Source organism: Neopsephotus bourkii, unplaced genomic scaffold (genome assembly GCF_033783945.1).
Source record: "Neopsephotus bourkii isolate Nb327-2 ecotype Australia unplaced genomic scaffold, CSIRO-AGI_Nbou_v1 NB_882, whole genome shotgun sequence".
Classification (NCBI taxonomy): domain Eukaryota; kingdom Metazoa; phylum Chordata; class Aves; order Psittaciformes; family Psittacidae; genus Neopsephotus; species Neopsephotus bourkii.
The window spans coordinates 3,721,055-3,736,940 of NW_026901376.1; the positions used below are offsets into that span (position 1 = coordinate 3,721,055).

At 39.7% G+C, this 15,886-nt stretch overlaps 1 protein-coding gene and 1 long non-coding RNA gene across 5 annotated transcripts in view; one reads left to right on the forward strand and one right to left on the reverse strand.

The window, feature by feature from the left end:
• The window catches only part of LOC133214299 (uncharacterized), a 34,539-nt gene extending 25,244 nt beyond the window's left edge, over window positions 1-9,295 (reverse strand). For both annotated transcript variants that reach the window (XR_009726086.1, XR_009726084.1), the window contains exon 1: window positions 8,661-9,295. This is a non-coding gene — a long non-coding RNA (uncharacterized LOC133214299). The remainder of the gene's footprint in view (window positions 1-8,660) is intronic.
• CCZ1 (CCZ1 homolog, vacuolar protein trafficking and biogenesis associated) lies at window positions 18-15,411 on the forward strand. Of its 3 annotated transcripts, none has more exons than XR_009726083.1 (15): window positions 19-246; window positions 2,026-2,123; window positions 2,245-2,338; window positions 2,436-2,510; window positions 3,523-3,570; window positions 4,170-4,253; window positions 7,305-7,480; window positions 8,105-8,186; window positions 8,703-8,764; window positions 9,655-9,766; window positions 10,320-10,353; window positions 10,703-10,820; window positions 12,554-12,712; window positions 13,825-14,069; window positions 15,062-15,411. XR_009726083.1 is itself a non-coding variant. In XM_061357095.1 (15 exons), exons 1-15 carry the CDS (start codon window positions 142-144, stop codon window positions 15,115-15,117), a joined length of 1,431 nt encoding a protein of 476 aa, XP_061213079.1. In that variant the 5' UTR covers window positions 19-141; the 3' UTR covers window positions 15,118-15,411. The 3 variants fall into 3 exon arrangements, 2 of the variants coding, with proteins under 2 accessions (XP_061213080.1, XP_061213079.1); XM_061357095.1 differs by having other exon boundaries at window positions 13,825-13,952; XM_061357096.1 differs by lacking the exon at window positions 13,825-14,069 and having other exon boundaries at window positions 18-246.
• Window positions 15,412-15,886: the final 475 nt, after the last annotated feature.

The window sequence follows — 15,886 nt, forward strand, 5'->3', positions numbered from 1 at the left end:
TTCCTGGCTGGCGCCGTGCTCTTCCGGGACGGGGGGAGAAGGCGGAAGTGCTGTGGGGACGGTGCCGGCGGAGGGCTCAGGGCTGCTCCCCGATGGTGTGTGGCGGCTGCTGGCTCCAGGCGCTTTCGCTTCAGGCTCAGTATGGCGACGGCGGCGGCGGGGGGAGCTGGACAGGAGAAACAGCTCGCTCCGACTCTGCTCAGTTTCTTCATCTACAACCCCAAACTAGGGCCCAAGGAGGGAGAGGTACTGGAGGCGGGGGTTGCGCACCGGGATTCTGTGGAGAGGAGGGTTCCCTCCCGGCCCGGCTCTGTCCTGGCCTCGGTTGCCGTAGGGGCCACCTCGGCGGCTGTCTCAGCTATGCCGTGCCTCTTGGGCCGGAGCAATTGAGTCTTGGGCCGCAGCAATTACCCGCGGTATTAACGCTTCCCCCCGCGGAACATCCCCGAACAAAGGCGGTCTCTGGGCGCGGAGCGGTGCTGGGGAGGAGGGAGCTGCGGCTTGCCGTGCCTTACCCTGCCCGCGGCCGCCTTACCGGCACCTGAGTCTCGGGATCAGCCGCCTTCAGGGGGGCCGGGGACTAGTGCCACATGTGTCTCTGCTTCAGACTAAAGAGGAATAGAGACCGAGTGTGCTTTCAACAGCACGCAAAATACTGCAGCTGGGGAGCTGGTCTGTTAGTAACTACGTTTTACTAATGCAGTAACTTTTTCTGAGAATAATTTTCTCCAGTTCGATACAGCATGGTAGAAAGGTTAGTGTTTAACTTGGTTAAATTCAAGTTATTGCTAGTGGTTTTTGCCATTGTGATCTTTAATAAGTAAATCAAGAAGCTATAGTTTCTGTTTGTAGATAGCAGCATATTGTATGGTTCATGTGATATCTTCAGTTTTAACAGTTTTTTGAACAGGGCAGTGCATTTATTAATGAGCAGGGTGATGAGACTGAGTGCCCCCTCTATAAGCCCCCAGCATATTCCAAGCCAGGGAGATACACTGGGCTGCTCTTCAGAGGCACCCTCAGCAAGCTGAGAGAAACACTGTGGAGCACAATGAAGGCAACTGCAAAGTTCTGTGTGTTGGATGAAATAATCTTGTTCATCGTGAAAGGCCAGAGCCCGACTGGTTAGAAAGCAGCTTTGCAAAACAGGACCAAGGAGTCCTAATGACCAGGTTGTACGTGAATCAGCAGTGTGCCCCTGTGGCAGTGAAAACAGCGTATGGGGTGTGTGAGAGTGTGTTAGCAGGTCAAGTGAAGAGGTTGCTTTCCCCCTGCTCAGTGCTTGTGAGGCTGCTGGTGCACACTGTGTTCCTCTGGGGCTTCTGGAGTAGGAAAAATACTGCCCAACTGGAGCAAGCCCAGTGGGGGGCCCCTGAGTCAGTCAGGCAACTGCAGTCTGTGATGTACCAGCTAAGCCTTAGACAATTGGATCTGTGCAGCCTGGAGAAGAGATGATGTGGAAGGGAGTCTTATGGCTGTCTTCACCTGCCTAAAGGGTGGCTATAGATGATGGAGTCAGATTCTTGAGGTAATGGTGATGAGACAGGATGAGAGGTAATGGAAGTCCAGCAAACGAAATTGTAATGAGATAAAAGAGAAAATTATTCATAGTGAAGTTGTCAAACAGCAGAGCAGGGCCTGGAAAAGTTGTGGAATCTTCATCTTTGGAGATATTTAAAACTTGACTGGAGGAGGCCTTGAGCAATCTGAGCTAGCTTTGAAGCTAGCCATGGTTTGACGTGGCTTTGAAGCTAGCCTTGCTTTGAACTAGCTGTGACTGGGGCCTATGATTTCAAGAGCCTTCAATTTATAAAGCATTTTGAGATCTCTTGGGATGACTGACTGCTTAAAAGTGCTTAAATATGCCTTTTATCTGTTATTACAGAAGCCTGTTTAGGTACAAGATAAAATTCTCCCTACGGATTTAAGGGATTAAAGTTAAACCTGAACAAACCATGGACCCAGTATTCTTTAACTCCAATTCTGTTAAAATCCATTTGCCTTGATTCTTTTCTCAAATTTTAGGAAGAAAAGAAGATTCTCTTCTATCACCCAAATGAAGTAGAAAAGAATGAAAAAATTAGAAATGTGGGACTCTGTGAAGCTATAGTACAATTTACAAGGTATGAAGTCTGATGGTATGGGTTGTTGTATTAGCACTAGTAGTTTAAATTTCCCAATCATACATTTTCTTTTTGTGAGTGTGTATAAATTTCTGTGTCTACATACATGTTTTCTTTCCAGGACCTTCAGTCCAACAAAACCTGCAAAATCCCTACATACGCAGAAGAATAGACAATTTTTCCATGAACCTGAAGAAAACTTCTGGATGGTCATGGTATTTATACATGTGATATGCATGTTTCTAAAACACTGTATCGCAATGTTCTCAATGCATTCTGCATTGTCTAATACCAGCCTGTTCCACTTTCTAGGTTGTACGGAATCCCATAATAGAAAAACACAAAGATGGAAAGCCAGTCTATGAATATCAGGAAGAAGAATTATTGGTAATACTGAACTCTTCCTCTTTTTTTGTTTTTTTTTGTTTTCTAATGGGATATATTGTATTCTAAGAGTAATCTGTATGTTTGATTCTTCTTGAATTGCTGCCAAATTGATTTTTTATATATATATATATATATCTGTAAATGAAAAAAGGGCAATAGAGTTTAATGAAGAGAGCAAGACAGAGAATTATCCATATGGCAATCCCAACAAGCATCAGTGAAATATGCAGCTTTTAGCTTGGAATGGGCACATAATTATTAGAGTCTGTTTGTTTAATAAAGTTCTTCCAACAACCTAAAATCAGTGTATTTTTAGTAGGTTTAAATATACATGTTACTTCTTAAGGCTGCTAGCAATCTTTGCTAAAAATCTGGAAAAACAAACAGCTCAACTGTCATGGGAGTTCTTGTCCAAACTACAGTATCATTAGGTCAGGTTAACCGTATACTGGAAAAGCAGTTGGTCAGGTGGGATGATAGCTGAAGCTGATGCTTCTGCTGCCTCCATTCATTATGGTGTGCACTAGTTCTGTTCCTCATTATGTTCTAAGAAAAAGATTGCTGTAATAGGCACGCTGTTTTGCCAGACAAACAATAAAATAGTCCTTTTTTCATCTGGGTTAAGATCCTAGTGCAATAAAAACCTGCTGTGGTGTCCCACCAACTTTAGCCTTTGGCCTGGATGAAGAGAAAACCTTTCAGAAATAAGTTTGTTTTCACTGCCCACTGGTGTTAGGAAAGGACACTATTTGTAACTGGTATCTTGTGCATGAGTTAACAAGGTGCTTTTGGTATTAAAGAGGGGGAAAGGGACTCCCTTTATTGAAATAGCATTTTATAAGTACAAAGAAATTTCTGAACACTGACTGAAAATGCAGTTTAACATTTCAGAGATTGATTTCTCCAATTCATGTGTTTGCTGGCCCTTTGAAAACAGATTACGTTCAGCTCAGCCAAAACATTTGAAATTCTGCTTCTGCTTATACTAATGTCCTACTCTTGTTTTCTGCAGGACAAGGTGTATAGTTCGGTCCTACAGCAGTGCTACAGCATGTACAAGGTAGAGTTAATTACTACAGGCTCTTCTTCTGGGCAGAGGAATTGATCCTCATGGTACCATTTGGATGTGCAAGCTCATCTGTTCCTGAGAGCAACATCTGTAATGGTGTTGATGGAAGAGAATAATAAAGCTTGTGTTGTACTTTATTATTAAAGTTACTTGTGCTAGTTCATTAATTTATTGTAAAAATAAAAGCCTTCTCATTTCTGCAAAGTCCAGATTTCTTCTTTTATGGGCAGTTACACTACTAAGCATTTGATTTTGATGGTATTAGATATTATCTGTTGAAGAAACAGTACTGGATAAAGGCCATGAATCTGAGCTTTTACAAAACAAGCGCATAAGATACTTAAGCCACATAAGTAATTTCTCTACCATCAAAAAATTTCTTCTCTCATGTTGCCTCTGCTCCCATACATGTCTGGACTCTGCAAATCTGAGCGATGTTTTTTTCAATAAAGAAGGGGTACATTTGAATCTATGTGGAATTCAGATATTGAGAAACAGGAGCTGTATTGTAATCTAAATATATTCATGGTCAAGTGCTAAATTACTGTAAATGATCCATCAACTGACTGATTTTTTTTCTTAACAAATAGCTTTTCAATGGCACATTCCTGAAAGCCATGGAAGATGGAGGTGTGAAAGTTCTCAAGGAGAGACTAGAAAAATTCTTTCATCGGGTAAGACCTTATTTTTCAGGCACATACAGTCTATTTCTGTCTTAGAAATAAAATGCAAACATCTTCTCTTAGGCAGCTGTAGTGTGAGTATAAAACATAGGCAGTGGAAAAAGTATAGTGTCAACACAACAAATCTGGTTACTCATTTTTTTTTTCAAAGACTTCTGATTCCTACTAATGTCGTAGGTTCTTTAAGTGGAGCTGAAACACAGCTCCGGGGTTATGGCTTGATGGCATAGGTTAGCTGTTGCATGTTTTTTCTGAAGAATGATGTTTGTTCTTTGGAAGTGCTGTTTTAACTTTTGAACTGGTTATAAATGTGATGATAATCTCTGCAGACCTACTAGAGTAACTGCTGCAGAATCACTCGGGTTGGAAGGAATATGAAGTTACCCAGTTCAGTCTTCTACATAAAGTTAGGGTAACACAGAATTCAAAGTGGACTACACAGGTATTTGGCTGGTTGAGTCCTGGAAATATGCAGGGATGGAGATCCCACAACCTGCATGCACAGACGTAAAAGTCCTGTAGAACTGTGACATAATGGGTAGCTGTAATTTTTAACTTCCCTCTTATTCTTTCCACCCCTCATGTGGAATTAGTAGTCATGGCTGATAAGCTTTTAGGAAATCCTGCCTTTGTTGTAACTAGTCTTCAGATTTTAATTTCAGTCTTCAAAAGCTAATGTGTTAGTGAAAGGATGGTTAACAAAACCTATTTCTGAGCAAGAAATCAATCAAATATTATTCAGGCATTTTTCACATAAAGTAACTGAATAGTCATGTCTGGCAGAATTCAGAGTTCCTATCTGAAGAGTTTCATCAAGCTGTACAGGATGGCATCCAATGTCTGCCTGCCTGCCCCCATTTTCCTTGTTTGTGTGGATGGAAACAGAGGACTGCTGTCAGCAGTTAATTCTCTTGTGGCAGAGATGTGAATATCGATATCTCTGGTAATGATGGAGTGTAGACACTATAATACTGGTGTTTAAAATCTTGTTCTTGTAACAGGTTTTTAAAGTAACACAGTGTTGTGACAGTGTAAACAACAGCACAGGCTTTGCTTGTGGGGTTTTGCGTTTTTTTTGTAAGAGTGGTGTAGACTTTAGAATGAACATTTGGCACCAGGAGTACTTGATTAACTGGTCTACACTTCTGTCTACACTAAATTTAAAAGGATATGGCAAAAACTTAATAGATTTTTATCTTTAAAACATTAAATTTCTTGGAAGTTCCTACTGAAGATTAAACAGTAATGGCTATAGATTTATATAGCAGAAAGAAGTCCAAGGAACAGTTGTTTCTTTTTTCACTGGGGAATTAGGAATGCTTAAAAAATTTGGTTGTGCAAGTTGTTCTGCTACAACCCTATGGAATAAATTAGCAGTGTGTTCCTGGCAGGCTTGAACTGCACTGAAACTGAAAGGAAATGAGACTTAGATTATAAACTGTGACAAAGATCTGTGATACTGTTTATAAGTAGTTTACTACTTGGGTTTTTTGGTAATGTGAAATGACTGTAGAGGGAGCCATTGGATAACTCATCTTTTACAGAGCAAAGCATTTGATAGTATGTTTGAAATCTCTTGGTAAAGGTTACAGTCTGTGAAGGAGAGTAACAGAAATTATGTTTTCCTTTGCACATGGAAAGCTAATGGACTTTTTATTTCTATAGAGTTACTTCTGAAATTGAATAAGATAAGCTGTGCTTTCTTATATTCTCAATAGACCTTGAGGTAGATTTAAAAGCTGTCATCACTGTGACTAAACAATAGCAAGCTGACAGCTGGAATCATATTCACACACTCGCACATAGAATCATAGAATGGTTTGCACATTGCCATGGGCAGGGGCATCTTCAACCAGGTCAGAGCCCTGTCCAACCTGGCTTAATGTTTCCAGGGATGGGGCACCTACCACCTCTCTGGGCAGCCTCTGCCAGCGTTGCACCACCCTCATCACAAAACAGTTCTTCCTTGTATCTGTTCTGAATCTCCCCTCTTTTAGTTTAAAACCATTACCCCTTGTCGTAGAATCATAGAATTGTTAGGGTTGGAAAGGACCTTAAGATCACAGAATCCCAAGGGTTGGAAGGGACCTCAAGAGATCATCTGGTCCAACCCCCCTGCAGGAGCAGGGTAACCTAGAGTACATCACACAGGAACTTGTCCAGGCGGACCTTGAATATCTCCAATGTGGGAGACTCCACAACCCCCCTGGGCAACCTGTTCCCCCCCTGCCATGGGCAGGGACACCTTGCACTAAACCATGTCGCCCAAGGCCTCGTCCAACCTGGCCTTGAACACTGCCGGGGTGGAGCAGTCGCAACCTCCCTGGGCAACCCATTCCAGTGCCTCACCAGCCTAACAGGAAAGAATTTCCTCCTTATATCCGATCTAAACTTCCCCTGTTTAAGTTTTAACCCATTACCCCTTGTTCTGTCACTACAGTCCCTAATGAAGAGTCCCTCCCTAGCATCCCTATAGGCCCCCTTCAGATACTGGAAGGCTGCTGAGGTCTCCACGCAGCCTACTCTTCTCCAGGCTGAACAGCCCCAACTTTCTCAGCCTATCTTCGTATGGGAGGTGCTCCAGCCCCCTGATCATTTTCGTGGCCCTCCTCTCGACTTATTCCAACAGTTCCATGTCCTTTTTATGTTGAGGACACCAGAACTGCACACAATACTCCAAGTGAGGTCTCACAAGAGCAGCGTAAAGGGGCAGGATCACCGCTCCTTTTGATGCAGCCCAGGATAAGGTTGGCTTTCTGGGCTGCAAGCGCACACTGAAGCCAGCTCATGTTCATTTTCTCATCGACCAGCACCCCCAAGTCCTTCTCCGCAGGGCTGCTCTCAATCTCTTCTTTGCTCAACCTGTCCTATTGTCCTGTTGCCTCAGGCCTTACTAAGGTCTGTCCCCACACAAAGGTTTTATGTCATACAAGCAGAACTGGAAGGGGTTTCTAGATTACTGGGGATTAGACTCAAATTTGTCATTTAAATCTACACATTGCAAGTTTTCTGAACTCTAAAAAACTGTCATTGTTATCTTAGTACTTGCAGACACTGCATTTACAGTCTTGCGATCTGCTGGATGTGTTTTGTGGAATCAGCTTCTTTCCCCTGGATAAAATGACTTATTTGAAAATTCAGTCATTTATTAATAGGATGGAAGAAAGCCTGAGCATAGTCAAGTATACTGCATTTCTCTATAATGACCAGCTTATCTGGTAGGTACTTCAGTAATTCTTTTGTGTTTCCTTGATTTCTCATCCTACAAATAAGTGCCATAAAGCAAAGCTGATGAATCCTGAATGGTAGGATGAGTGAAAGAGTGTGTAAGAAAGGCATTGGTCTGTAGCTTTAAATTCTCTGACCTATACCAAATGATTACGTGCCAGTTGGCCTGGGGAGCAGCTAGAGAAGTGTCCTTGTCGATTTCATCGCAAGAACCCCTGCACATACACATAATTTCATCTGTAGCACCTTTTAGTAGAGAAGGTTAATTAAAGGATTGTTCTTTAAATGGTTCTGAACGAGAAAGTTGCAGTGCTTCTGAAGAGCTCTACTTGAAGATGGACTTAAGATAGCAAACGTGATCTTTGTTTGCTGAAATATTATTCCTGTATCTCTTCCTGTTTACAGTTATTTATGTGTTTTGTATTCAGATATAACACTGTATTTAGAAAATAACATTTCATTAAAAATTGATGTTCTGGGATTTAATCTTCTGAGACACTGAAACCTTGCTACCTTAGTTTGGTATTCTTTGCCTGAGTTTTGCTCAGAGGGAAATGTGTGATCTGAACTGCAGCACAAACATGACTTGTTTCTTTCCCTCACTGATGGTCTAGGAGTGGACTGGAACAAGATGACATGAGAATTTTGTACAAGTATCTCACGACATCTCTGTTTCCAAGGCACATGGAGCCTGAGGTGTGGTAGTTGTTTCTTTTTTGGGGGTGGGAGGAAGATTGGGGAGAGTCATGGAGCTTTCTGTTCGTTTGGGTTTTGTTTCTGTTTTGTTCTTTTCTTTCTATTTCTCTAGTACCACTAAAAGTATTAAAGTTAAAGTACTAAAGAAGGGCATCTTCCCCACCCTTCCCTCTCCCCCACTTAAACTTTAGTTTAGGAATTCTGGGATGTATTGCTTTCAGGCCACTTTACCGAACTCAGTAGTATTTGCACTTAATGCTTACAACATGAATTGTGGGGATAATTTGAATAAGGGATGGTGATGGGGAGTTTACTGATGACTGCTCAGGGCTGCAAATGAATCACTTTGGCTTAATGGCAAAGTGCAGCATGGAGTGTCATAAGACCACTTGGAGTAATTTTCACTTCCCTCATCAAGAAGCACCATAAGCTAAGTTTTAAAATTTAATAAATGCAAAATGTAACAGAAAATACCTCTAAACTGTTTTTTCTTCTGTGTGTTCTTTTTTGCTTCAGTTAGCAGGAAGAGATTCTCCAATACGTGCTGAAATGCCAGGAAATCTACAACACTATGGAAGGTAGCTCTTGTTTACTGTCACCATCTACTGCTGCTTCCCTCAAGGATGAGCACATGTGTTACGAGTACATATTCCACACAGTTCAGTCGAGTGCGTCACATGGTAGTTGGTGCAATGTAAAACTGACTGCTGGAGGGGGAAAAGAGAAAAAAGCCATCATTAACATTACTGCACAGTTATTTTCTTCCCTGCTGTTCTTGTACTTCATGAAAAGTTTTGGAACTGTTCCAGTCATTTCTTCTCAGTCAGGCACTTCAGACAAAGATGTAGATTTAATCTAGGGATTTATCTATTTACTTTTCCTCTGTACTCAGCTTGTCAGAGTGGGGGATCCTGTACTGAGCAGCTGTGCAACGTGATTTTGAGTAATTGTGGGTTTGGACATTTTTCTTTAATCATGGTATTTTCTCTTGCCTGATATATTGTATTCTTTTGGGATCAAGGTACTGGCACACACTCCTTGTTCCATCCTGTGTCCCGCAGGTTTAGGTGCTTCTAATACACTGCTGTTCTACCTAAAACTGATGTGAATGTACTGTTAGCAAAGGAAAAGTGCTTTCCCAGTAGCAACAGAAAAAGGTGTTTTAAAGATAGTCACAACTTGAATGTGGAACGAGTTTTGTTGTTGTTATTTCGATGATCTGAGTGGTTTCTTTCCTTAGCATTATTCTGGCTTTCTGATCCTGTTTCTATAACACTTTGGAGCATATATGCAAATACTTCTGCAAAAATATGAGTTAATAGTGTTCTATGCCTATCTGGATAGCTGAAAACTCACTCTGTTAAAATACAGTCATACATGTAAGTATTGCTAGTTTCATTGTATATGTTAAATAGGGAAAACTGCAATAAAAAATTGGTCACATCTGACCTGTTGAATTATTTTCTAGGTTTCTTACTGGACCTTTAAATCTGAATGATCCAGAAGCAAAATGCCGTTTCCCCAAAATATTTGTTAACACTGATGACACTTATGAAGAGCTTCATTTAATTGTTTATAAGGTATTACCTCTTTCTCTTCAATTATTCCACAGAACTAGGAATCTGTATACAATGATCTTAAGTACTTATTAATTGTATAGAAAGATGCATTGATACAAGATTAAAGCAGAAAGACAGAAAAGTCTCTGCTGTTTCTCAAGATTTAAAGCCTGAATCCAATTTTCCCCTCTCCTGCACCCTCCCCAAAACAAACAGTTTAATTAAAACAAAATAACAGATTTCAGTTACTTATAAAGTGGTTTTATACCTCACCTTATGTAGGATTAGTCAATAAAAATTACAAATAATCATTAAAAAAAAGGCACCACTTAATTTTTTTAAGTGAAATGCAAGCTTCTTGCAGACAGTGCATTTCTAGCAACTTAAAAACTGGTAACTGAGCTGAATTTCAAAATCGTAAGAGATTATCCTATTGAAGTGTTACCTTTAAAATAGGGTTGGTTTTTTTAACTGGTTTACCATATGTGACCTCACTGAAGTATTGTCATTTATTTGAGGTAGCTGAGGTAACCTGTTGTAAATGGCTTTTTTTGCTTTAACTTTTTTGTTCCAGGCCATGAGCGCAGCTGTCTGCTTTATGATTGATGGTAAGTACCTATTAGCATCACTTTTTTGGCAAAACGTAGTACAAAATGCTATTACATGCAACTTGTTTTACTCTTGAAAAACACTGGCAGTAATTTCTTATTTGAGTTTCTTCACTCAGGGGTTTTTATCAGTCATTTGATTTTTTGTTCAGTAGTTTAACTTAATTTACACAATAAAATGACTGAATTCAGTTAGCAGTACACTTTCAAAATCATCCGTAAGGTTCTAATTAAGATAGAAGTTTGTCCCAGGACTCTCACTGATGTTTAAAGAAAACAGCTACAGAAACTGTACCTTCAACTGTGAGAGAAGACTCTCACTTCTCCCTTTTCTTTACCCATCACCCAGCTTCGATTCCACCTACGCTGGAGTTCTGTCGTAAACTGGACAGCATTGTTGGGCCTCAACTCACCGTGCTAGCATCAGATATATGTGAACAATACAACATCAACAAGAGAATATCAGGGTTTGTGCGACACTTCTGTTCCTTTTGCAGTCCCTCAGAAGTTGGTTAAAAATTAGGTTTAATGAACTGCTTAAATAATGGCAACATGAGCCCAAATGTTGAAAGCATCGAGTTGACTATGTTCTTTAAACAGTGTTTGTCTACCTTTCTGCATTTTAAGCATTTCTGGAGTGCCTAGTTTTGCATATTCAGGTCTCCCTGAAGTAGCAACATATACATTATTAGGAATGGATGTTTACTGTGTGTCTGAAACCTTTTTCCTTGCTGCAGAAAAAAATGTAAATATTAAGCTAAATCTCACTATTACCAATTGTGATTCTGCCTCATCATTCCCCTGCTGTCAGCAAGTTATTCAGATACAAGATGTGGAACTTCTGGGTTTTGCTTCTTTTATATGTGAACTGAAAATAGCTGATCCATGGAGATTATGAGTTTTAGAGATTACTGTGCTTGCAGAAATCCATACAAAATGGCAAAAATGCCAACTAAATGGTGTGGTCATCTGTCAGGGAGGGCAAGAAGGGGGGGGGGAGTGAGTGAGCAAGCTGTCTGTCTGGGTTTAAACCATGACAGCAACCCCGTGTTAAAGTCAACAAGTAGCAGTTCCTGCAAAATCTTAACTTCAGTGTATACTTTCTAACTTTTCTTATACTTCAATTAAAATTATAGTTGACTTTCCATAAAATTGTACTTATTTTTAGATTGATTTGTTAGCTGGGGAAGCCAGAGCAGTATCGCATATGACAACACAAGAGGAATTGAAGCAAAGATAGGTGTGTGACTGAGCTCGGTGGTAGCAAGCCAAATCAGCAAAATCGCAGGGTATAGAATAGGATGTGCCTGAAACTGTGCCAGTCTACTAAATCATTAAAGTTGGGGTTTTTTCATGTCACCTGGGACTGGCTTTGGCAGCTTTAACTCTTTTTAAAGTTTAATGCCATGGTGTCCTGAAAACATGATACAGTTTCTTGACACTCATGCATCTGGGTGACAGGAAAGAGCAAGGCTATCTAGTTGTTTGCTAAGGTGAGTGGTGTCATCAGAGTTATCTCCTTGGTTCTGAATAATACATAGCCTGAAGCACCAAGTGCTATAGCCAGTTTCTGCCAGTCTGAATTTGTTGTGACTTCTACCAAAACTACAGTTCTGAGCAGCAGATTTTATATTAACTTAATAGAAGAGGAAATGAAGGAGACTGCTGAGGGAGGAGTTTGAAAACAGTCTCTTGCTTAGCCCACACATATGATGGGAGGCAAATCTAATAGCCTGGATCAAGGAGGAGTTCTTTCTTTTGATTGTAACAAATAACAGAGATGTGAGTGGATTACTTATTGATCAAATGGAAGACCCAGCATCCATTGAAACCACATTGGGCTGGTACACGATACAGCAGCAAAAAAACAACGTAGGGACAGAGAAAAAACAGCTCATTAGAGAAATGCTAACTATTCTTGGGAAATGGGACAAGGCCTTTAGACTCCTCCATGTCTATTTAGTAGCAGCTTAAGCAGCAGAAGGGGAAACTAGTTGGTTTTGCAGGCTTGCTTTTTAAAGTGTGTTAAAGTTTGACATGCCACAAGTTTTAATGTACTTGAGTCTCTTCAATGTGAAGGTAACCTTAGGATGTCTGAGTAAGCTTTGCACTGGATTGTTACCCATTATCTGTGAAGCCTGTGCTTATAGAACATGTATTCACAAATCCAGTTTTGTTTGATTGTTTTTTATCTTCCTAGGGCTGAGAAGGAGCCTCAGTTTAAGTTCATCTATTTCAATCACATGAACCTGGCAGAGAAAAGTACCATTCACATGAGGAAAACACCCAGTGTATCACTTGCATCAGTTCACCCTGACCTCATGAAGATTCTCGGTGACATCAACAGTGACTTCTCCAGGTAATGCTTAACTATTTAATAGTCTGTAACTGCTTCTATAAGGTAGATTTTTTTTATACTTTTTTTTTTTTTAACAAGTGAACCTTTCCTGTCTTTTTGCTCATGGATGGCTGTTCAGAGCTCTGTGAGATAAATGGTGTAACATGGGTCATACCTGGATTTTTGTGTTGGTTTAGAAATAGTTTGTTTCAAACAAAACTTAGTGTCCTTTTAAAAAAATAATTTAAGGAAGGGCGAGGGCCTCTATTCAGGAAACTGTCTAATCTATTTGAAGCTTCAGAGAAGCTGTAACAAACTCAAAAGGAATGTGAAGCCTAGCACTTTTGCACTTAAGCCTGGCTAATCTCAGGATAAGTAGTATGACGGACAGGGAAACCTGCTTCTGCCCAGATGATAACCTCCTCTGAAACTGCTGCCTGATTCTAGGGATTAGACAATAGATGAAATGCAAACCCTGCAGTTGGTACAGTACCACTGACAGAGGAGATAACTGGCTTCTTATCAATGGGCATTGTGCTTCATGGTGGGAGAGACCCTCTGTCACTATAAAAAATAACATGAAAATGCTGAATAATTGTGATGTCTCTCACTACTGCCAGTTCTCCCACTCTACTTAAGGACAAGGTTTTCATTTGTCTATAAAAGATAATGTTCTGTCATACTGTGGAAGAACAGGGTTAGTGGTGGCTTTATGTAGTTGTTGAGCATGGTTTAATTCTAGGTTTAGCTGTTAGATACGTGAAAAATTAGTATCACCACACCATCCACCAGCTCCAACTTTCATTATTTGGTCACTGTGTGGCAAATGATTATTCTATGAAGTGTGCTCTTATGATGGAGTGATAGGGGTTTTCTCCAGAGTGCCTGAGTGTCGGTGGACAGTGGCTGATGGACATACTAATGATTAATCTAGGGATGCATTTGTCCTAAGCAGCCATTTATGAAAACTTTATCCTGGATTGCTGAATCATGCCTAGGTCAGTAGTGGTAGTCCCTTTTTCGTTCTGCATAACCACAAAAATTGATGCCATTAAGCTGTCTTAATGATTACAAACAAAGTTGTTGAAGATGAACTTGCTGCCACCTTCTTTACTTTGTAAAACTTCTTTCAGAGTTGATGAAGATGAGGAAATTATTGTGAAGGCAATGAGTGATTACTGGGTCGTTGGGAAAAAGTCTGACCAGCGAGAACTGTATGTTATTTTGAATCAAAAAAATGCAAACCTGATAGAAGTTAATGGTAAGGATTGTTTTTATTACATTTAAACACAGTTACTACTAAAATGTATGTCCCTGGAGAAGTAATAAAATCCATCTCACAAGAAAGCTAGAGAGGGACTGATCTATGATAGACCAGGTAAGTTTGCATAAAGGTTTAGTCTGCCTTCTACAGCTGTCAAAGAACAGCATAAATATTCAGCAGACATTCTTAATTATTAATCAGTCATTCTTCCTTCTTCAAATAATAGCGGACAGAGTGCTCTGTGAGCTTAGCTCAGGAGTAATTAATGAAGTGTATTATAGGTGAGAGATGAACATCTGAGTTAAGTTTTACTTGTCTATGACCCATGAGTAGGTTACTTATGCATAATGTCTCTCCTGTCAGTGATCCCCATTCCACTGTTGTCTTGTTTCTAGTGCTGCTTTGAGAATTACTTACTATGACTAAGAGTACAAATTAACATGTAAGATGCAACAGGCTTTTAAATTGCCATTTCTCTTAAAGTCTGAGTCTTACTTGCAGCAGTTTCAGGGCTCTCTATTTTAGTAGGAAGAAAGAATTAAAGCTTTTCCAAAACTAAAGCCTAGCAACCTCATTTTTCAAAAGAGGAACAAATTGGCATGACTTCACCATGATTTCTAATTGTCTTTCAGGATCAAACCTGACATACAGTAAATGAGTGTTTCTGTGGCTGTTAAATTTAGGAAATGCTTTCTTCCAAACAGCACAAAGCAAAAGTTTTACGGACTTATTTTAATGGGCTTCCCTAATCCTTCCTTCCCTGACAAGGGGTACAGTCTGCTGCTTTGTGTTGAAGCCAGGTCTTCTGCTGTTGCAGTGTAGAAATTTGACAAGACAAATGGACCAACAGCAAACACAGATGATAATTAATTTACATTTTAGTCATTTAGAATAAACTCATCTTTCAGACAGTGTCAAACATCAGATTTGATTCATTTTCTCCCACTGAAGATAGAATAACATTAAGTGTATTTCTACACTGGAAACTCCTAGAATTTCTTCTGTTTTAGTTTCATTATTTTCTCTCTTTGATGATCCCCAGGGTTTAGCTTGCAGAGGCTCCTGTAACATATACTGAAACACCTTTTTTGTTTTCTTTTTTACAGAAGAAGTGAAGAAACTTTGTGCAACACAGTTTAATAATATTTTCTTCTTGGATTGATCTGCAAAGGGCTGATTTATTAGAAGATGTCAATGTCAGACACTTGTTCAATATGAGAAGTTATTAGTCATATTATTGACTGGAATAATGACAATAGTAAAGCAATACTTGCTTTGTAAGAATCAAAATTTCTACTAAAATCTGTAAACTCTGATCATAAAATTTTTAGATTTTAAAAATGTTTATGTGCAAACTAAACAAAACCTGGCCTGAATTCATCTGTACCATTCCATTCTGCTATTGTTATGTGAATATTTTACTGGAAAATAAAACTATTAATTGCTACACTTTTAAGGGCATCTTTTTGTCTTCCTGTGTTCATTTGCATCATCGTGCTAACTTTCTTCAGCTTGAAACTAGAGTGGTTACCAAAGACCCCTGCTCCAAAAGCTTTCTAGGTTGGCCTGTTGTTTGCAGCTCCTGCTTCAGCCTGATTTACATTCTTTGTTACCTTCTTACATACTAGTTCATATGCAGTATTTCAGTCAAACCATATTTTAAGCAGAAACCATTTAATTGGGATATAAGATCATTTTAAGATACTTGTTGTTGTAACAACTTACTGGGACTTTTTAGGTGAAGTCAAATACTGACTTCTGAAATACTTTTTCCAAAGGGTTACACTCATGTCTGTGACTATATTCCCCTTCCCAAGACCCTTGGTGTAGAAGTAGTTTCCCTCTGAAACCAGCAATAAACTTGTGCATACAGTTTTATCATACTTGTATTTTATACCTTACTGCAAATGTGATTCTTTTGCTGTTGTTTT

Coding starts and splice junctions, on each gene's coding strand:
- CCZ1 (XM_061357095.1), top strand. CDS start 142: ATGGCGACGGCGGCGGCGGGGGGAGCTGGACAGGAGAAACAGCTCGCT. Junction 9,767..10,319: donor TTCATTTAATTGTTTATAAG/GTATTACCTCTT, acceptor TTTTTGTTCCAG/GCCATGAGCGCAGCTGTCTG. Junction 12,713..13,824: donor ATCAACAGTGACTTCTCCAG/GTAATGCTTAAC, acceptor AACTTCTTTCAG/AGTTGATGAAGATGAGGAAA.